Source organism: Protobothrops mucrosquamatus, unplaced genomic scaffold, assembly GCF_001527695.2.
Source record: "Protobothrops mucrosquamatus isolate PMUCROS unplaced genomic scaffold, P.Mucros_1.0 scaffold1380, whole genome shotgun sequence".
Taxonomy (NCBI): domain Eukaryota; kingdom Metazoa; phylum Chordata; class Lepidosauria; order Squamata; family Viperidae; genus Protobothrops; species Protobothrops mucrosquamatus.
The window spans coordinates 84,665-107,399 of NW_015387569.1; the positions used below are offsets into that span (position 1 = coordinate 84,665).

Consider the following 22,735-nt stretch of genomic DNA (forward strand, 5'->3'; position numbering starts at 1 on the left):
TATTTTACAGTATAAAAACATGTTTAAAGCAGTAATACGTGCTTTAAAATTGGCACATATAGATCTGAAGCACTTACAGGTGGTCCTTGTTTAACAACCACTCATTCTATGACTTTTCAAACTTATGGCACCACTGAATGAGTGGTAGTTACAACAGATCTTTGACATTCTGGCTGTCCCCATGGTCAGTGATCACTATTTGCAAAGTTCACTGCTGTCTTCCGACAAGCAAAACCGATGGAGAAGCCGATAGGAGGTCATTAATGAAAATGCTGGAACTACCACTGCTAAGTGGCATGATCTCATGATTTCATGCTTTACGGCTGTGCAAGTTTAGCAGTGGAAATTCTGGCCCCAACAGCTGTTATTGACTTAGAGCTAGCTGTACAAGTTTTGCCAAGGGCTACAGTATACTATAAAATCAAGAGATTATACTTGGAATTTGAATGCAACTAACACTTACTTGTTTTTACAGTTTGAAAATGACATTTCCGCCTTTACATACGAGAAGACTCTTGTGATGGAGCAGAGATCTCAGATGCTAAAACAAATGCAGCTTTCAAAGAATGAAAGGGAGAGGGAGGTAATGAATTTTCTTTAGTTTGGCAATAGCATTTTAGTTAATGAGAACATTATTTCTGGATATTCCCGCAAACGGGTAAATCTTTTATGAATCATAAGTGCGACAAGTTCATCTGTTATTTCAGTGAAGAGGAGCAGTTATTCAACATGCAGTATGCTATGAATAGAAAAGTCTGAGCACAGTTTCTATCAAGATTTAATTTGATTTCCTTTGGAATAAGTTCATTACTTTTTCAGAAATGCTAAATTGTTAATATTTAGAATCTTAAAACCTTTGATTGATGGCTAAAGATATTGAGGACTTTATTCTTTCATATTTCTTCTTTTCAGTCGTTTAAAAGCAATTTAATGTCATTGTTTCAGATTAATATACTGATTTTCATGTTTTAAAACTGTCTATCATTTTTTTGCTCTTTATTAAGACATTTTATAAATTTCAAAAACCTTTATACTTTTGGGAGGATGGGGGGAACCCACTATTTTAACCTAATTAGTTTTGCAAATTACTGAACATTTTCAGAATATTGGACTCCAGTCTTTATATTCATGTCATGTTACTGCAGACATTTCATTCAGCTTAGCAGCTCTGCTAACTTGTTTTTTCTCCAGAAAGACTGGGATTTTTGCATGGTATCTCATACATTCTCCATTGCAAATTTTAAGAATAAAACGATCAAGTTGACTAAGCTGGCAATGAAAAAGGAATGCTGTTTTTCATCTAAGACTGCCATTCTTTAACCTAAGTCCATGTTTAAATTTTGCTTGATTGCATTTTCTCTCCTTTTTTTTTTTTGCAGAAATATGTTTAAAAATTAAACATGTAAAATTCGGGGTTTTTTAATTATATGGAACATTAATCCTGTTGATCATATGTAATGAGTTTCCTTGCTGTGATGTTTTATAACTTAAACAGATAACATCAGTAGTTTAAAATAACTGGAGAATATGTTTTTGATTTTGGCCTTCCCTTTATGATATCACATTAATCTAACTAATAAACTGGGCCCTAAGATGAAAATAAAATACAAAAGAGCTTTGAAACCATACCATATCTCTCTTGGTAAAACTCTAGTATATGATTACTAATTTTCTTATACTAAACCTTAATTTAAAAAGTTTTTTCTTCTTTTTTGGAAACCATTCAGTGTTTGGCCTTTGCACTGACTGCCTATAGAAATAATTGGATTGGATTTTATTCCTTTTTGAGAAATTGGGTAAATAAATGTGACTGTGAGTGAATGTGCTAAAGATTATGTTGCTGAGTTGAGGGGTATCTGATGTTTAAATGTGCTGTGGTTTATTTATTTTTAATTAAATATTGTATTTCATTGTCTAATGTAATATCCTTTTTCTGTATACTGGTTGTGCCTGGTGGCCTTCCTGTCTCAGATTCAGAGCATCACTGACGAATCTCGTAGCTCAATCAGAAGAAAGAGCCGCTCTAGCCCACAGGGTATTGGCCAAGCGGTAGACAGTCTGCTACCTAACGATATTCAGGAAGAAGAGGTAGAAGATACCCACCTAGTTGTTCCCTTCCCATCACAACACTTCTAGTGCCTCTCTAAACCGTAACTGTACTAATTATTGCCACTGCCTGTTTTTCTAATTCTTACTAAGTGATTTTAACATTACGTGTAGAGAGTTGCCCCTTGCACGAATAAAAGTACATTTTTGTGAAAAATGTATACCGTTCAGTAGTGCTTTTCCATAGTTAACTCTTGAATTAATACCATGACAATCTTAATTATATTGAAGAACTAAACAAAATAGTTTGTTCTGAATAACTACATCTATTTGGATTTGTTCTGGTAAGTGTTCATTGACTAGTTTATGATGATATAAATGGGGAAATAACTATTTAGTGAATCCATTAGCTATTAATCTTTACAACATGAAGTATGCTTATTAATGAAGATCTTTTAGAAAGAAATGTTGCACGTAAATTGTACGGTACTGCATATATAACCTTTTGAAATATATCCTGTATTGCCTTACCTGGATATAATATCATTCTAGAACAGATCAATTAAAAGGAATGCTAAATAAGATGAAGTATCCTATCAGTAGGATATTGTTAATACACTTGCTTAAGAATGTTAACTATTGATTTTAATGCTCACTAGAAATTACTTCAGATTACTCCATTTTTATTTCAGTTTCATCTTGATGTAGAATTTTTCCCCACCATAGATAGATATACACAAAAGGTCACAAACAGGCAATCTGTTTTAGTTGCCAGTGTAATACTGAGTCCTGTTTAAAGAGCTGGATTGAACATTTAAAACCCAGAAGACAGGAAGAAAAGTAGGAATTTGCATAGATATTTTCTATATTTGCCATTAGAATCCACATAACCATCTCCTCTTTACTTTTTAAAATTACAAATTTTGAAATTAGAAACCTGTCCATTGATCACTTGATTAGTCTCATCTGAAATCAAATGAATTTAAACATACTTTATTGCCTACAAACTTACACTTCTCATTTCATCTTTTCTTAATTTAATAATAGGCATTGGCTATATTTTTATTTTTGAATTTTAAATTTCTCATTCAGAAGAAATTTGCTATAGTACAGTACATGAAAAAGTGGCACTTCAAGTGTGGGAAAATCCTAAGTTCATAGCAACATGGAATATTGTTTCTGTAGTTAACCTTTAGTAAGTTCTGTGTCAATGTTTGTTTAAAAGAATAACAAAAAATATCTCCAAAGTAGAATTTAGTAGATATTCTCTCCTTTCCATGTGTAATGTATTGTGCTTTAAGGCCATTGTTTCATGTGAGAGATTTTCAGATCATGACAAGTAAAAGTCCTCTTGCATCTGAGATAATTTACAATTCTTTTTTACCAAAATTTTAAATAATATAATATCATTGAATGTAATGACAATGAAATGACTCCTTACTGCACTTCTCAAGATAACTACAAAGCACTTGGTTAAAGAGGGCTGCCTTGCTATTTTTTTAAAGAACCACATTGATATGCTGTATTGATTTATATACCTGTTTTTATTCTTTTATTAATTCATACTCTTGCCTACTAACTTATCTTATAGTCCAAATTGCAGGCTTTCATAGTATATGCTGCAGGACATTCTTGGTACTTTGATTACCCCCTAAGGCACTTTGAATAGTGCCTTAGGGGGTAATCTGTTCAAGTTGGTGTGGTAGAGAAAAGAAAGAATGCTATCACCTACCTTCCTTCCTTCCTTCCTTCCTTCCTTCCTTCCTTCCTTCCTTCCTTCCTTCCTTCCTTCCTTCCTTCCTTCCTTCCTTCCTTCCATATGACCAACCTCTGTACCTCTGTCTGCTTCTGCTTGTCTCTTTCTCTCTTTCCCACATACTCTTGCTTGTTTGGGATGATCAAAAAGCTTTTTAAAGATCTTCAAAAGATTTTAACCTTTGAAATCTGGCATATATTTAACACCTAAATTGTACTAAGAAAAGTCCACTTTAATAGAATACAGCCAGATTTTAAAATATGCATGTTATGAAGCAAAGTAGTGCCATCTAGAGGAAACGCCAGTGATAAAGAAGGATTGATTGCACTCCTTTGCTCACTCAAAAAAGAGAATTACAGAAACGTACAATAAAAAGTTTAGAGTTATTTGTGATCCTAGTTTCTGTGGCTGTGGAAAATAATTATTAGCTACCTTCCTATACCTTCCCTTTATCTTCCTGAACCTAACTCATCTTTTCTCCAGACTGAAAATCCCAAATTTCTTCAGCCTATAATTAATTTGGCTGGCAGGCCAAACTTTTTAGCAGGGTAACGAAGAAAAATAATAATTCTGTTTTTGAGTCCATTTTTTAAATCCATTATTTTCTCAATAATACTGTGCAGAATTTAAATATGAAAGTAACTTTTATGAGGAAATGCCCTTGAAATAGATTATAATCTAATAATTCAACAATTTGTTCTAATGAAAGAAATAAAAAATATAGTGATGAAAAAGAAGAGGAGAAAAATAAGGGAATTCTTTCTGTGCACAGGAAAAACTTATCCTGGATTTTAAATGCATTAGAAAAAAAGAGCAAACTTTCAGAAGAAAAGAATTGCTAATAATAAAAACACGTGAGATCATGGATATGTATAAATATATATATACATACATACATACATACATACATACATACATATATATATATATATATAATTAAAAATATAATTTAAAGATAAGTATTGATTTATAATTGGTTATTTAAGTTTTTTAATAGAATGCAAAAAAAACAAATACAGTTATAAAAAAGCATAAAATATACGCATACAAAATTTATATTTATAGAGATACATTATATGAAATAAATTGATTAATTGCAATCATCCTTGGTTAATTTATATTAATCAGTTCTGCAAAATGCTGAATAGGTAAAGCATGTTTGTGTTTCCAATGCTGAACAGTAAATCTTTTGATTGTAAGTCCATTTTTTTATTTAGAGGTCAATTCCCATGTAATTGAAATAGAATACAATTTGTTATTATTGATATCGATATCATTATAGTTGTATCAGTAGAGATACAGCAGTAGTGATAAAAATCAGTAAGAAACTACTGATTTTTAGATAGTCATGTCACTTTGAGTTTTGTGAAACAGGCTATATACTATTGATACTATAATATTGACTGTGTTCATATCATGTGACTATGATAATGATAGCAGCTGTCCCAATTATTTATGTGGTAGATGGGAATAGATATTATCATTTTTGCAAGACAAACCTACAGTATAAACTCTTTGGAAAGCATGTATGTATGTAAGTGCAAATTATTATTTTGCCTTCCCAAAGCTATTTTGCATAGACTTTTCACCTACTGTATATTGAAATTCATTATATAGCATATATTTTGTCAAGCCACAATATTATTGGTTCTCTGCAAACAAAATGGAAGAATGAATTCCACGCTACTTTTAGAAAAACGCAGGTTTAGCATTTTAATTATACACTATTGCATATATAATTAGCTTTCAATTGGGAAGTCAAGATATTGAATTGCCTTATTGCAAGTTAAAAATCCAGTCTTAATTCCCAAGTAGTACATGTTATAAGAACAGGCCTCTGCCTATTTTGAATTAGCTGACGCGCCAAAAATGCTGATCTTTACTTGGCTTGCTTATGTTTGGCCAGGCTCAGTTAATCCATGACAGAAATACTGCATCCCATGGAATAGGAATGGTTAAATTACAGACAGCTATTGTTGCCCCAGAAAAAGTACAGATGACCTGGACAAAAGAGAAACTTGTATCTGAAAAGCATAAAAATAAAGAAGCATGTGCGCCAGGCTACAAAGATATCTTCAGTATGAAACCGTAAGTAGTTATTTAAGAAATAGAAGAAGTTATTAAGAACAGATGAGTTCCAGGCTTGTTGTGAATGTGCTTAATCATATATTTCAATGCTGAAAGTGTAAATTATTCTATTTTCCTTTTTGCTTATACATCCTTCTCCTTATCTTAACATTCTTTACGATAACTCTTAATTCACAGACATGGGTTATACCAGGGGTAGGCAACCTCGGCTCTTTTATGACTCATGTGGAATTTTCTAGAATCTACTAAATTGTGTGATTGAACACTTGCCTTTCACATGTTTTGTGCAACTAACTAATTTCATTTTAATAATCAGAACATTAGCAGTTTGTCCATATACTTCAGGCATTTGAATACAAGATTGCTTCCCTAATAAGAGTCACGCCCCTTACACATTACTCTCCAACTATTGCATCACATAATGGATGTGACCTCAAGTGTCTATTTTCATCCTCTTAAGATGTCTCTCCTATTGAAGTACCTTTGTTGCTGTTTTTTGAACATTCAGTAGATGTAGGACAGTTTTTCTCCTATGTTAAAGAAGTCCTTCCATAGGTGGTTAATTGCAGACAAATTCATCATATGTCCTAACTACCTCTGTGGATGAGTTGCACACCTCTGAGCTCTCTGTAAGGAATTTAGTCCAGGTATGAAAGATCCCAAGCATCAACCAATTTGATACTCTGAGCCCTCCAAGGCCTTCTCTGTAACCAATTCTCCAAATTATATTGGAGATTTAAGAAATAGGATGGTACCTGTGCTTCAAATTTTATATTCCAGGCATGACATTAGTGTGTCCGTCATTCCATCTTTGTTCTGGCAATCCATAGGACAGAAGGTAACAATATTCTCGCCATTTAGCTTGGCCCTATCAGGAGGGCCCAAATGGAAATTCCCTCCCTCAGCAATTCTCCATGTGAGATTTCACTGGGGCAATCCTAAGATGAATCTCTGCTTCATGAGACATAGCAAATATTTGCCCAGAAACACTGGGTAAACACAGTCCTTTGAAATACTGAATCTTGCACTTCAAAGAGTAGAGATCGGTTCTCTCTTTAGAGTAGAGTAGAGTAGAGTAGAGTAGAGTAGAGTAGAGTAGAGTAGAGTAGAGTAGAATAGAATAGAATAGAATAGAATAGGAGCTGGAAGGGACTTTGGAGGTCTTCTAGTCCAGCCTCCTGCTCAAGCAGGAGGACCTGTCCTATACCATCTCATACAGGTGATTGTCCAGTCTCTTTTTAAAAACTTTGAGCAATGGGGCGCCCACAATTTCTGGAGGTAAGCTTTTCCACTGGTTGATTGTCCTCACTGTCAGGAAGTTTCTCCTTAATTCCAGGTTGCTTCTCTCTTTTTCATCCCTTTTCTTTTTCTTTCAACAAGATGTTCTTTTATTTTTTAACCCATTATCAAAGTGTTTCACAAAAGGCCTAGTACATCTCTCTCCTCTGCTTCTGTCTAACCTGAAGTCTGTCTCTCTGTATGCCTTTGATCCTAAACTTTCCCCCATCCACCCAAATTTACCTTCATTCATAGAAAGTAGCTTTTTTGGTAGCCATAATATCATTTTATGGATCTAGTGATCTTTGGGCCTTAAGAAGAGGTTCTCCCTTTTGAAGAAGAAAAAGGAAAGTGGTTTTCACCCATATATTTATTTATTTCTAAAAGCAATGATCTTTCACTAAAAACAGAATTATGTTTCTGGTCTCTCAAACTACTGGAAAATTTGTTTCATTCTCTTGAATGTCTTTCCTGCTCTAACCTTTTGCCTGGATTGTATAGCACCATTTTAGTAAGACCAGTATTTATTCTTGGCCATTCAAGTCCCATCTAAAGGGCATAATCTGTCTATGTAGGATTTCTCCAAGTGCATAATAGCATCCATCAGGCTTTGCTAAGAACTGACCAAACTTGATCTACACTTAAACAATAACCTTCTTTCAGGTTATTCCTTGACCAAATTGTGCTGGCTAGCCATGCAAGCCTAGCCCATCATCTTCATTCAGCGCTATAAACTGGATCTATGTTCCATAGAAACGCAACTTTTGGAACTCTCTTCATTACTCTGTCATGACTAGTTCTAGAAACTTCTGGACATAGCTCTGTGCAGGCTCATAACTCATATTGAACAACTGCAGCTCTAGATGAACATCCTGTTCTTCTGAGACCATTAGTAATTTTTTCAATTCCTGAATTTCACATTCTTAGTATATGAAGTTATGTACACTCATATACTTCCAGATATGTTTGATATAATGCCTGTATTTACACAATTCTGTATGCTTTTCGTGTCTTTGCTTCCTTTTCAAAACATATTGTGCACACAGTATTTAAAATAAAGAAACAATTGTTTGGTGTAATAGTTAAGGTAGTGGCTGAGAAAGCAGGAGAGTGTGAGTTCTAGGCTGCCCTTATGCATAAAAGCCAGCTGAGTGAGTTTGGCCTAGTCCCTCTCAGCTCATCCTACCTAATTCTGTTGATGTGAGGAAAATAGGAGGTAGGAGTATTATGCATGTGAAAAAAAGGCAGCATAAAAATATAATAATAATATAAACAAAATAATTACAACTAATAATTGATATTCAATATACCTCTCTTTCAGAACATTTGTTGTTTCAACTTTTTAAGATGGAACAACAAAATGTTTTAAACACTTTTAACAAAAATACACCCAAACTCTGAAAATAATATTATATTAGCCATTGTGCATTTACTGTGTCTCATGCCACATTAAAGGTCAATGTGTCCCCATCCCCACTTCAAAAACGATCAGTGAAATGAAAAAATAAGATTTTTCTCTGAATAAAAATCTACCCCATTCTAAACACATCTTTATGCGCCTGACATTCCTCATATCCTTTTCTATTTTCATCCTGTTAATGTTTTAAACATTTTCCAGTATTTTGTGCATTAATTTTAACTGTAATCTCCATAGCCATTGTTTTGCAAAGACAGAATATTGCCAGCCTTTCTCTTCCAAAAAGGAATAAATCCTTTCCTACCTGTTCTATTCCCTTAGTAATCCTAAAAACATTTCACAGTAAATTCTGAGCAGAGAGTGCTTTTAAGCTGCACCATTCATTAGAAAAGTCATTTGTTCACTGTGAAAGCAAACTCCTTACATTCTTGAATTCGTAAATTAAATACATTCAAGGACTACTGAGAGCAGTTTTTCCCTTTGTCATTTGTGAAGAATTTCAGAGGGGTTTTTTTCCCCCTTGAATAATAGGGCCTTGAAAATTTTTTACAAAAGAGAGAAACAAATACAGGCATAGAAGAACAGATTAAGGTACACAAAGATTGCAAATGGATAGAGTTACCAAAATACATTGAGAAAATTCTTTACCAAGGGAAATACTTTGTTTAATCAATATACCGTACAAGTAATCCTCGGTTAATGATTGTCCTGTTTACCAACCATTCAATGTTACGATGGCACTGAAAAAGTAACTTTATGACTGGTCTTTAAACTTACGACCACACCACCCTTGTAGTCATATGGTTGCCATTTGGACATTCACAACCAGCATACTTTTAAGACAGTTGCAGTACTCCATTTGCAAGCTTCAGAACTGGCTTCTAACAAATTAAGTAAGTGAGAAGCTGGCAGTAAAATTGCAGGTCATGATCACGTGATGTCTCAGTTTATGACTGCAGCAGAACCGATGTAAGACTGGCATGGTCCCATGATGTTTCATTTAAAGGCTGTGCCAATTAGCCACAGATTTGCCAGTGTCAATTGTGGTCACTAAGTGAAGACTCCCTGTATACACATTTTAAAAATACAACTATAAAATGCTGCTGTTTTCCTTATCTCGAGTAACACATTATGATAGCTCTTGGGAGTAACATAACCTTTTGAGATTTTAGCATAACCTAAGAAAGTTTTTGTTAGTAAACATAGGGGTCCATATAATAGCTATATTACTATTTGCATAATAGTACAAGGAACAAATATCTCTGTAACCACCAGATGGTGATGTAAACTAAATAACTGCACAGAAAGGTAGCACCAACCAAGTGAAACTGCCTGCCTAAATAAGTAGAAAAAAGTATAATGAAGAAGGACAGAGTCCATGCTAACATAAAATAACATTATAAGTTAACTGTTTATAATACTTTTTCATAAGCATGGATTGCTTATTCTGTTTATGAATAATAAAAGAGTGATGGAAATTGACTTTCTTGAAGGCATAGAAGCTCTCATGTCCATTGCAACTTACAGCATTGCAACCACTGTTTACGTATATTTGCATCTGCATATATAAGTATATTGATCTAGGGCTGGGGTAGGCAACCTCGGCTCTTTTATGACTCATGGACTTCAAATCCCAGAATTCTCAGGAATTCTGGGATTTGAAGTCCATAAGTCATAAAAGAGCCGAGGTTGCCTACCCCTGATCTAGGGAAACAATTGTATATGCCTTTGGAAAAAGAGTGTTGCTTTTTCGTTTGTGTACTTGAAAATGCACAAATATCAGGTTAGCAATTTAATTTTAAAAGTTAGTATATACCCAAATACTTCCAAAATAATTTGGACAGGTAATACGGGGATGAGGAGAAGGTCCTTGCTGCCTTGCCCTGACATCCTTTCTTTCTCACCGAGTAACGCATAGTAACTTCTCCTTTTTGACCACAATATTTATGTTTTCTCAGGCATCTGGCAGATAGTGTGGTACCATTTCAGTTTTCAAGGGAAAAAAAATCTCATTATGGAAGGAATATGATCCAGTTTAGGACAGACAGAAAGCACGTTCTCAGCAAGTTCAAAGAACCGTTCTTGAATATACAAAATTGGATCCAGATTTACTTATACTAGATTTAATCTTGAGAAAATGCCATTGCTTTCAAAGTGTTTGCTTTAAGTAATACTGAGGTAATGCATAGTCAAACTTGTATGGGATTTTAAGAGTGTTTATGGTAATTTTCAATACCTAAAAGTCCAGTAAAAATATAGGTTCTCACTAGAAGCTTTCATGTAGCCTGAAATTTAGGAACTTCTCTCTAGAAACAAAAAGAATCCACATCTTGAGAAGACAAATACACTGTTTTGCTGGATCAGTTATGAATGGCTTTCAGAAGTAAAAAGTGTATGAACGTGCCTAGTCATATCTGGGTTTAACGGGAGTGTCAAAGTTGGAGTTACTATGATATTTTGGTTTTTAAAATATAGAAAGCATATTATTTACAGATAGATTGAAGTCTATTTAATTTGCTATATATATTGAAAATATATCCCCCCTCAGTGTCAAGTAATACATTACATATTTGTTTCTTTTCCATGTAGAGAATGGGAAAATCTGTAAGTCAAATTTGCTGCAATTTAGGTTGTTTTTCTGTTTGTCTGTGCTTTCTTGTTGAATTGTTAGTGCATGTATTAGCTTTGTATTACATGCTTATTGTGTCCATATATTGTGCTTTAGCATGCAAGTGAAATGGCATAGCATTCTTCTCCTGGTTTTTATTTTTATTTTTTTAAAAAAGTCACATCTCTGTTTTTCTTGTTGACTTTCAATGCAACTAATATTCTAGAGCTCAGCTCATGAAATTTTTGCTTGTATACATCATTTGATCTTTTCTTCATAAAAATCCCAGGATGCAAAGTTTTTTTATTAACTCATTAACCAGAGATGCATAATAGTGTTTAAATAAAAATAACATATTCATTCATAAACACATAACATTATTTGCAGATATTTTGCTAATGACACTGAAAGTATTTTTTTAAATGTATTTTTGTTGTTGCTGAGTGGTTTGCTAAGCCATATCATTGTTCATTTTATGGTCACTTAAATTGTAAGAATATACTGCTGTGTTACATATCTCCAGATTCCCTCCTATGTTTAAAAAAAACAAACTCAGGAACCATAGTAGATCATCTTATCAAAATAAGATATGTCATGTATCCAGGTATAATTACAGTGAGTGGCACAGAATTTTCTTCTTACTCTCTCCATTTTCCTTTTAAAATGCACTAAAGACACTCTATTACTTTTTCCATTTTTTTAATGGATTGTCTCCTGCATATTCCCTGAGTGAGTCATCTTCTATTTCAAAAATCTTTCTACAGAGCACTAAAGTTTTGTCATGTATATTAAAAAGCAATTAATCCTTTATCTACACCATCATTACTGTACGGTACATGACTACTCTAATACAACAAAGATGTTCCATGAGCAAGTTTTGCATCCATGGATCTGGTTGACTTACAGCATAATATCCAGTTAATGTGTGTGGGAGGGGGGCTCACTTTTTGTGTGTGTGTATATTTAGCCAAATATATGGATACCCATGATTGTTCCATATAGCCTTTTTGTTGAACTCATGCAAAAGTTGCTTTGCATCTGTTGCTATAAAAAGGTTTATTATTTGCTTCTACAGTTTTGGCCCCTAATTCTTTAAAAGAGAGGAAGGATTGCGTTTGAAGTACGAGCTGTTACACAACTGAAAGTTCTAGCAGATGTAAACAAAATCTCTCTAAATGACTAGAGCAAGATTTTGAACGAAAATAATATATATCATTTTTAAATTTCTCTATCTTAATTCCAATTAATTAATTCCAAAAGGGAAAGCTCCCTTTGAAGTTGTTTATCGTTTGCTAGTTAGATTTATCTTGACTTCATAAAAAAACACTCAGTCCATTTCATGTTTCTCATTCAGTTGGGGTACTCGAATTCAGTGATTTCCCCAAAAGGCCACCATTTAATTGTTGCAGATATTTTAATTGGAACGAAAACCAAAAATGTTAACCAAGCCAAAAAATTGAGAAATATAACTGAATTGATTTTATTTATGTATGTATAAAGACTTATAAGGCTGCCCACTCACAATTTCTGACTCTCAGTGGAGTACATTAAAAACAGTGTAAAAAAATGATACACCAGTAACAAAACACGATAATTGTATGCCTATCCTGAGCAATTTCATGGCATAGGCAGAAGAAACAGGACTCAGGGGTCTTGCAAATAACCTGACCGTGTGCCATATAGCGCTCTATAAGTGAGATAGCCAGCACCTTGCATTATATGGGATGCTTACTGAGAGCCAGTGCAGGTCATTGAGTGTAATGGGCATATAGAAATACATATGTCACTGGCGGGTTGCAGCTTCCATATTATCGTCAGGGGCAGCCCAAGGTAAGGCACAATGCAGGAAATCAATCTGGAAGTGACTAAGCCATGAATGAACATGGGCCTCCCAGTTTTGAAGCAAGTGCTATTGGAGTTGTGTGAAAGCCTTCCTGGTTATGGCTACCAGTTGCGCCTCATGTAGGAACTGAAGGAAGATCTCCAAATCACAATGGTTTCAACTGAGGTAAGGCAATTCAACCCAGAACCAAAAGTGGAAAATGCCTAAATCCTGGCAGACTCCAAACGCACAAGCACTTGGTTTTGCTGTGGTTAAGTCAGAGTCTATTCTTCTCCACCCAGAGCATCATGTACTTGAGGTTTTCCAAGTTCGTCCCACTGGAACGCAGCCAAGTTAAAACATTCTGACAGAATGTCATGAATGGAGCTGTTTTGAACTGAGCTCAAAACAGTCTCCCTGCTTTGTTGGGTACACCCATAAGGCAAAAACAGAGCACAAACTGTTCTATTGTTTTATTCTCAGCACAATTCACCTTCCTTAGGTACACTAGTAGAGAAAAACTGGATGACTTCCATAAATTATGGTGACAAGTCTGCTTTCTTTGTAAAAGAATTTTGGAATTCATTCCCAACCATCCCCCAGTTCATCCCAGTTTCATTTCTGTATCAGTCTAGCCACTCTGTGCATCTGGTGAATTGAGCTGCACCTCACAAAAACCTTTGCCTTGTAATCGCATTAGCTAGGCAGAAAAAAGTGTACCAGACTCTTTCTGAGTCTCTGCTAGGCGAGTTAGATTGGAGTTTGAGGTGACCCTTTAAATGTAAAGGAGACTATGAGCATTGTGCAGTGTAAAAATGCATATAGATTTGCCTTTTCCTCTGCATTGTTTTTATTTGGAGCAGTTTAGCAAGCAGGAACAGTCTTCTAACTTCCAGAGCATGTTGCTTCCTGATTTTAGGAGGAGGAATCTCTGCAGGCTTTACGTCCACTTTGATTGATGTATCCTGTATGTAAGAACTCTAAAGAGTGATTGTGTGTAGCTTTTTAAAAGCATGAAATGGCTACCATGCCGGGTTTCAGTTATAATGAATTCCAGGTGCTTTCAGCAGAGGTTGTTGCCTTGAAAGTATCCATAGCTGATTGCTGCTCTGATTTACTCCATCTGGCAGGGCCAAACACTTTGGCAGCCACTAGTCAGTTTCTCAGTTCTACCCACTCTAATAAACAAGGAATTGGGGGGGGGGGAGTATATTTCCTTTTTCTCTCCTTTCTTTGAATGTTTTCAAATAGTTGAAGCTGCCATTCTCAGGCTTTGGAGGAACACCTTCAGTAGCCTTAAAAATGCCTGCCCTCCAAGACTTTTGGAGCAGCAGAGGTTTCTTTAACTTCCCTGGGATGTGTGGGTTGTCTGAATCTTGTTGGGGAACCAAGGACAGGTGGATCAGAGAAAGTGAAATAGCACTGCAATGGATAGCAGAGTTCCTTTTACTCTTACCATGGATAGAGTTGCTGTCCATCAGAACATTTACTTTATCTGATTCTTGAGGAGCTCTTTCCTTCTGATTCTAGTGCTTTTTATCTCATTAGGTATGTGAGAGTCACCATTTTGGAAAGACAGTTCAGAGAAGTGCTGTCTTAATTTTCCCCCAGAAGACTTTCCATCAGCATTGTCTTCAAAAGTGCCTAAGATGGAAATCGTGGCATTCCTAAGCTGAATTAATTGTTTTCTTCAAAGCAGGAAATTATCTCTAAGAAAAGCAAGCATTGACATACACAAATTAGGGCTGGGTGGAGGTGTCTTCTCAAGATCTAAATATGTGCCCCAGGCACTGATCTTTTGATTCTTCTGTCACCAGTATCAAAGAAGGAAGATGTTTGCGAATTGGACCCAGTGGGTTCCCCGAAGCAGTACACACACGGCATCTTGCACCGAGCAGATGGTGGAACCTTTTTAGCTCTATAATTTTAATTGTATTTATTTCTGCAATCTACGTGCCACTCATTTTTAGCACCTTTGATTATGTGCCAACAAGTCATTTTCAACTTTTAACAGCCATGTAGATTTTCTCCACAAGGATCTGTCCTTAACCTTCTAATGGGAGTCCCCTCTTCATTGTAACCTTGCTGCTAATCATCCTCTTCCCACTTTTCCCAACATTAGAGCCTTTTCTAGAGATTGAGCAACTTGCAATAATACAAAATAAAATTGAAAGTAAATAATAACGCACCCTAAAACCAACAAAGGTTTTTGAGAACAGCCACTCCTGCAGATTTTCTGAATACCAACAGGGTAGGCGCTAACCCAGGGGTGTCAAACTGCCGGCCCGTGGGGTGGACGCATCACGACGAAACTGCGCCCACCCCATTGCCGGCAATAGGGGGAAAGTTCCGATACATTGTGTGACGTCATGTGACATCACGAGTTTGACGTGTCTGTGCTGACCTGAATTGAGTGGAGCACTATTCAAAGAGTGGGGCAGCCTAGAAAGCCATCCACAGCTGGTCTTTAGTGTTGGCAGTCAGTTAAGGATGACTCTAAAGATAACTTCTCTGCTAGAGTTTACTGGATGGGCAGAAACCAATGCAAGAAACAGTCCTGCAGATTACCCGGTCATGAGTTTTATATATATTGTAAAGATAACAATTAGCAGGTTGAATTGAAGCCACCTGGCAAGTGTTGCATCTCTCACATTAGCAGTGTTACTCTGTGAGTACTGCTTCAGGAAACCCATTGGGTCCAATTACTCAAGCTGTCGCATTCTGGATCCATTGTAGTTGCCAAGTAATGTTCAAGGGCAGCCCCATGTAGAATAGTCCAGTCAAGAGGTGACCCAAGACATGTGTTCTGTGAATATTTCCTGATCCAGGAATGGCCATAATTAGTGCATGAGATGGAGTTGTGCTAAGGCCTAGCCAAAGCTGCCATTTGTTGCTCAATCAGGAGTTGTGAGCTAGAGAGGACCATTAAGTTACAAATTGTTTAGTCCAGGAGAAAGTAACCCCATCCAGAAATAAAGGTGCAATATCACCGGTCTTGGTTGGCTTCCAAGCCTGCATCCACTCCATCTAAGGATTGAGCTTCAAACTGGTGTTTGTCATTCAGATCCTCGCAGCCTCCAGATCTTTTCTGCCTCTTATACTGCATAAGTCAGGGGTCTTCAAACTTGTCCCTTTTATGACTTGTGGACTTCAACTCCTAGAATTCCTCAGCCAGCGTGCCTGGCCAAGGAATTCTGGGAGTTGAAGTCCACAAGTCATAAAAGGGACAAGTTTGAAGACCCCTGGCATAAGTAATCATGATGTGTTAAATTGCTTAGCATGTCTTCTGCCATTGGTAGGAAACGTGTTCAGCAATTTAATACATCAATATTACTTACGCAGTATAAGAGGAAGAGATAGTCATGATGGCTTTCATTCCTCTGGCACTGGCTTTTTTGCAAGCAGCGCTCAACTAGATCCTGCAGTCTAATCCATATGCAAGCTAGGTCTCAATCCACTCACTTCCTGGGGGCACCCATCTGTGCACACTCGCACATCAAGAAATTTCTGCGCAGAACTACCCACTTCAAGGATAATGCTCAACAACACCCAATGCAGGACCTAAAAACTTTGTGTTACGTTTCACTGTTCAACGAATACGAAGTTTTTTTATTTGGAAAGTGTTCTCCCTGGTAGTAAGCCAGATTGCAGAGCTGGTAGCTTTATCAGCTAAGGAGGATCTCTGCTTGTTGTTTCCAGCCTCATTTCTGACCATGCTCATGCCCAAGACAATTATGTTTCTCATAAGATTCAAGATGTATGCTGACTGTCATTCTGCCCGCCCCTGGTGTGCTTGCTTCCCCTCAGAAGTATTGATACGCTGGATATACTAACCCAAACCTGGCACAGGTCAAGTTCCCTCTTTCTGTTGCAGTATGCTTCTGTTGGCTTTATTGTAGTTGTGAATCTGCATCGTTCCCAGCTTCGAGGTCCAGTCTTTTGTCATCCTCTCATGACCCACCACACAAGCAGTATGGCCATCTTGAAAGCCTTTTTCACCAGTATGTTCAAAGCAGTAACACAGTCCTTTTCAAGACACTACAAACTTAATTTGCAAGCTTCAGTTGATGCAGTCTTAAGCCAAAAAGATTTGCAACAACTAATACTTTTTCAGTAGCACTTCAGTAAAAAGATTTTACTTGGCTAAGAATACCCTGCAGCTACAAAAGGAAATTGTTTATTGGATTAACCTTATATTACTTTAAAAAAAAATACTGAATGGATGTTACTCTAGGATTCCTCTAAATCAGGGGTCCTCAAACTTGGCCACTTTAAGACTTGAGGACTTTCAACTCCCAGAATTCCCCAGCCAGCAATGCTGGCTGGGGAATTCTGGGAGTTGCAAGTCCACAAGTCTTAAAGTGGCCAAGTTTGAGGATTCCTGCTCTAAATCAAAGAACTGTAGGTTTGTGTTGTAGCAAATTCAAAAACAGTTTGACCTGAACCTGATTGAGTTTGAAGTGTCTTGGTTGAACTGTGATGAAAGTGTCTCAAGCTCTGCTAATCTGCTAATCAAAGTTAACGGGATCCTTAGCACAGCTACATTATTTCAGTCAACAGCCAAAACGTGTTGTACTTGAATGGCGTTCAAAGCATTTCTTCCAAATTATTTTTGAACCTTGTGCATGGTCCTAATTGGTTGTGGTGCTTTGCTTTCTCAGAAAGCAGCGTAATATGAACTAGATGGAAACGTCTTTTGTGGACAAATGAAACTAAACCCAGAGTTTTATTATTCCCTGATAAAATTTCATACACTGTAGAAAACCAAATTAATTTGCTTCGAGGAATTTGTCTAGATCCACCTACCTGTTCTTGCTCTATGTCAAATAACAGTTTTCACTTTGTGAGATGTACCACTGATTAGCAAACGTTTAGCAAAAGTTTTTAAGAAGAGATTGGACAACCATTTGTCTGAAATGGTATAGGGCAGTGGTGGCGAATCTATGGCACGCGTGCCAGAGGCGGCACTCAGAGCCCTCTCTGTGGGCATGCATGCCGTCGCCCCAGCCCCACCTCCCCCATGGTCCCCTCCTCACCAGCAGCCCCTCGGAGGAGTCGCCCCCGAGCATGGCCCGCACGGAGCAGCGCAGCCGAGGACATGGCAGCTGAGCAGCGGGGACAAGACTGCCCTTGCACCCCGTCGCACAGTTGATGCTGCGGGGCGCGGGAGGAGGGCGTGGCCGCCATGATGGGCTGCCTGGGCGATCAGTGGCGGGCCATGGAGGCAGTGAGTGGCCCTGCAAGTGGGTGGGGTTGGGGCGGGGTGGTTGCGGCAGGGGTGGGGCCGGTTTTGGGGCACTTGGTCTCTAAAAGGTTCACCATCACTGGTATAGGTCCCTTCCAACTCTGTTGTTCTGTTACATCATTGGCTGCCATAATGACTTTTTCTTTCATTATTAGTGAAACGGTATTTCTAATTGTTGTTATATCATAGGAATGAGTCAAATGTGCGAAGGATGCATACTGCTGTCAAGCTCAATGGAGTTGTGCTAAACAAGTCACAAAATGCCCAGCTGGTATTACTGAACATGCCTGGACCTCCCAAGAACAGACATGGAGATGAAAACTGTATCCTTAAAAAAAAAAAAAAAACTTTAGGCAAAGTCTAAAATTTTGGGGTTCATCAATTTACAAAGCAAAAATGAAAAGTCTTCACTATAACAGATTAATATAACTATTCTTCTGGAAACTTATTGTGATACTATATAATCAGATGAAAGGTATGAGAATGGAATTGCAAGAAATAAGAAATAGGTGAACATATAAGCAGGGAAAATGTGTTTAATGGCAACTTATGACAATCATTTAAAATCTTCTGAACCTTTTCTTGTTTATCAAATGTTTAACATACCTTAGAATACAGGTAGTCTTTGATTTACAACCACAATTGAGACCAACATTTCTGCTGTTGAGTGAAACGTTTGTTAAGTGAATTTTGCCCCATTTTACAAACTTTCTTGCCACAGTTGTTAAGTGAATCATTGCAGTTGATAAGTTGTCAATCCGGTTGTTAAGTGAATCTGGCTTCCCCACTGACTCTGCTTGTCAGAAGGTCACAAAAGGGGATCACATGAGTATGAACCAGTTGCCAAGCATCTGAATTTTCATCATATGAACATGTGGATGCTGCAAAGGTCGTAACCGAAAAATGGTCGTAAGTCGCTGTAGCTGTAGCTGTAGCTTAGAACAGTCACTAAATGAACTGTTGTAAGTCAAGGACTACCTGTACAGATATACTTTCATTTGTGAAGTATAAAGGGGATATGAATTTCTTCTCACATTTGTTTATATGAATATAGAAAAGAAAATAACACACAGTATCTGTAGCAAGTGCTCTCTTGTTTTTCACTGTGTGAATATCTTAAATGGCACTTGGGTAATTATGACTAAAATATTGGGATTTTTTTTTACTCTATAAATTACCAGGAGTATATATTTCCCTCTTGTCTTAGGTATAGTAATAACATAGCTGCACTAATGTAATCATGTAATATTCCATGATTTGTAAACCAGTGCATTTGTTTTCAAAGAGATTAAAAGCAAATCTTGATTAGCATCATCATATTTCAATACTAAATTGGGAGGGGGGGAGAGAGAGAGAATATGAATTGAATTGAATTGAATTGAATTGTAGACTGCCCAGAGTCATTGACTGAGATGGGCAGCTATAGTGATTGAATAGATAGGCAGGCAGGCAGGCAGGCAGCTAATAGGAGGAATGAGGGTTGGAGCTGATTGTAACCTGTTAAGCATGAGGAGTTGAGTAATATTATGTTTGCCCTGGACCTTTTTAATGTTGCCTTTTTAATTGCACAAGGTGCTTTTAAATTCATTTCCACGTTCAACCAGCAAAAGTAAGTAATCTGCTCTCTTTGTATGAATCTCAAGTTTCATGGCTGGATGTAGATTTGAAAGTACTGTCTGACTCTTGCTTAACAGATCTTCTGGGGTGCACATTATGCATTTATGAGAAAGAATGGCATAGAGAAGTAATATGAGTGCCATATAGATTACATGCATTTCTTACAACCTTGACTGATTTAACACCCAGACATGGAGTTTTTGGAGGTTTTGACAGAAGGCTTGAACAGAGTGCTTTTGGTGCGAGGAGGAGGACGTGAAGTGATCACCATTTACTCCTAATAATTTTACATTAGCAAATGTTGGAGTAAACAATTTTGAGTTAGACTCACGTTTCTAGTGTGCAGAATACAACATTTACAGTTGAAAGTATTCTCTCTCCTGTTTATTACGTAGATGTTTAAAGTTTGTCTTTACTGAAGAAATGGGGATGTATATATTTTTATATTGTTAATGTCGAAAACTGGAGACTTCTTTTTGTCCTTCACATGAAGATGGGGCACTGAGTTTGCTCATAGAATCTATATGCAGAAAAACCTTTTTTGGGGGGGATAGAGGAACACATTTTAGTATTTTTTTAAAATAACGATGGGTTAGAAGAAATAAACAAAAAAAGTGGGGTGGGACCTCCAGGAATTGTTTTATAAATGTCTACAATTGTCATTTTACTACTGACCTTGCTGAGTTAAAACCATTTCCCCCATATCATTTCTCCTTAGTTCTGTGCTCATATTTACTTATCAATTTGTGAAATGCCTAGCACTGTATTTTTATGGAAAAAATAGTTTAATAAAAATAATTTAATTGAGTCACCACAATTATTTAACTATTTGAAAGTGGAACCTCTGCGTTTTATTTATTTTCCCTTAAGTTCTTGCATTGAGAAGCTGATGTGAAAAGTTCATTTGCCAGTAACAGATGGAGCAAATCAAGATTGCATTCTATAATACATACTCACTTGTTGAATAATCTCATGTTTTAGGAGAAGACAGTAAAAATCTAGTAAAACAAAATCACATGTGAAGCTCCAACAACCAGGTTTAGTTGCAGTAATTACATCAATCATTACATATATCAACTTCCTTTGGATAACTCTACTAAGCAAACTGGCAGAAAAGAACAAAAGAAGGTTATTCTGGCCAATACACAAGATGTGCAGAGCACATCTCACTAGGTCAGGGGTCTTCAAACTTGGCCCTTTTATGACGTGTGGACTTCAACTCCCAGAATTCCTCAGCCAGCAGCATGCCTGTCATAAAATGGCCAAGTTTGAAGACCCCTGCACTAGGACATGGAGTGGAAAGCACTCTGAAACCTACACAGATGATCCACTTAAACAGCCAAAAGTGATTAGTTTCAGCCTGCCAAACCTCCCCCCCAAACCACAGTATTTTGGGGTCTACGTTATCTTTCCTGTACCCTTGTTGGGCAAACTACTTAACCAGGCATTAGGTGACCCAGTCCCAAGATTCAGACAACATTCCCAAAATGGGCAAGATGAAAACGTGTGGATTGATATATTTTTCCAGTCTATGAGCATTAAATGGATCTAGAGTATGGCTATTGGCAGTTAGAACTTTCCCCCATAAGTAGGTTCCATACATTTCAAGCCATATCCTAGAATAGTTATTTTCTGAATTCCTCAAGATATTTTTTTCATCCTACTACATTTTCCCACTATCTTTGTTTCTGTCTTTCCAAGGACGAGGACACAAATGATTCCTAACCTTCACTTGGTATTAATGTATTTGCTATTGTAGTGAACTTTGGTTTGTTGAATATTTCTATGTCAAGACTCCACTGCAGTATGATTACCATTATTAAAAATATTAAATGGGGATAACTTTTATATATCTACTGCACATTAGTGAATTATTAAATGGAAATATCTGTAAGTTGCATTAGCATTTCCACAAATGTAATGGTTCATATGTTTTTATCACAGAACTAATGAGAAACTTAACAATAGCTTCATTCACTATAATTTGTTCACTGTTTCCCTAGTTTATTTTTGTAACTTAAAATTGATAGTTGCTGGCCAGTCATTAGGGATAGTCTAATTACTTATTGATTGCCCATAATGTATTTCACAGTTATAGTTACACAGTGTTCCATATAACTCCACAAACATTTAGAAAATTGTTCTTTCAAATGACCTTAATAGGCTGCTTTGAAGTACAGTACATCATTTCAGAATCATGGAGTTTGGCAAATCACTTTGGAAAGACAAAAGAATTTCAAAGTTATCTAGAATAATTGCTTGCCTGAAGTAATAGAAAAATGTTCAGAAGCATATGCTAATAATAGTAGAGCGTATGCTTTGTGAGAAGAAAACCCCAGATTTAATTGCCATGATCTCCACGTAGAGAAAGAAAAACCTAACTTTTCCACACTCCAGTATTCCCATTAAAAAGGAAATACAATCCAATTCAGTTTTCCAATTGAAGACATTTGATTGTGATTGGACTCATTAAAATATAGTCTTTTTTCCCCTCTGGATATTTGTCATCTAGATCTTCATTATTGTTAATAATATGGTAGGGGTTTTCCCTACTGAAAAAGAATATAATGTTTGCTTATTTGAAAGAAAATGAAGGGAATAATAATACACATTTGATCCCACTTGTTCCTCATTCTAGCTTGTTATTCTTGTTCTGCTGGCAATGGTTGAATCTTAATCTGTTTTTATGTCACTTGCTACATGGAGTCTTGTCTTTGCAAGTGACTTCTATCACTACCTGAAAGTTCTAGATAAGCTGTAATATCAGTGAAAGTATCATGCTGAAAGGGAAAATTAATCATACCTTTGCAGAGAAATTTTGCTTGGTCAACCAGATGATCTTTTGAGGCGCTTTTAGG

General features: G+C 36.5%; 1 protein-coding gene across 2 annotated transcripts in view; it reads left to right on the forward strand.

The window, feature by feature from the left end:
- The window catches only part of LOC107292584 (solute carrier family 12 member 7), a 59,943-nt gene extending 39,223 nt beyond the window's left edge, over window positions 1-20,720 (forward strand). Inside the window, exons 20-24 of one of the 2 annotated variants that reach the window (XM_015821689.1) lie at window positions 476-583; window positions 1,972-2,088; window positions 5,709-5,890; window positions 18,450-18,583; window positions 20,067-20,720. In XM_015821689.1, coding sequence (XP_015677175.1) covers window positions 476-583; window positions 1,972-2,088; window positions 5,709-5,890; window positions 18,450-18,583; window positions 20,067-20,158 — 633 coding nt within the window. In that variant the 3' untranslated portion in view covers window positions 20,159-20,720. The remainder of the gene's footprint in view (window positions 1-475; window positions 584-1,971; window positions 2,089-5,708; window positions 5,891-18,449; window positions 18,584-20,066) is intronic. The other variant, XM_015821688.1, reaches the window with a different exon arrangement.
- The last annotated feature ends 2,015 nt before the right edge of the window (window positions 20,721-22,735 follow it).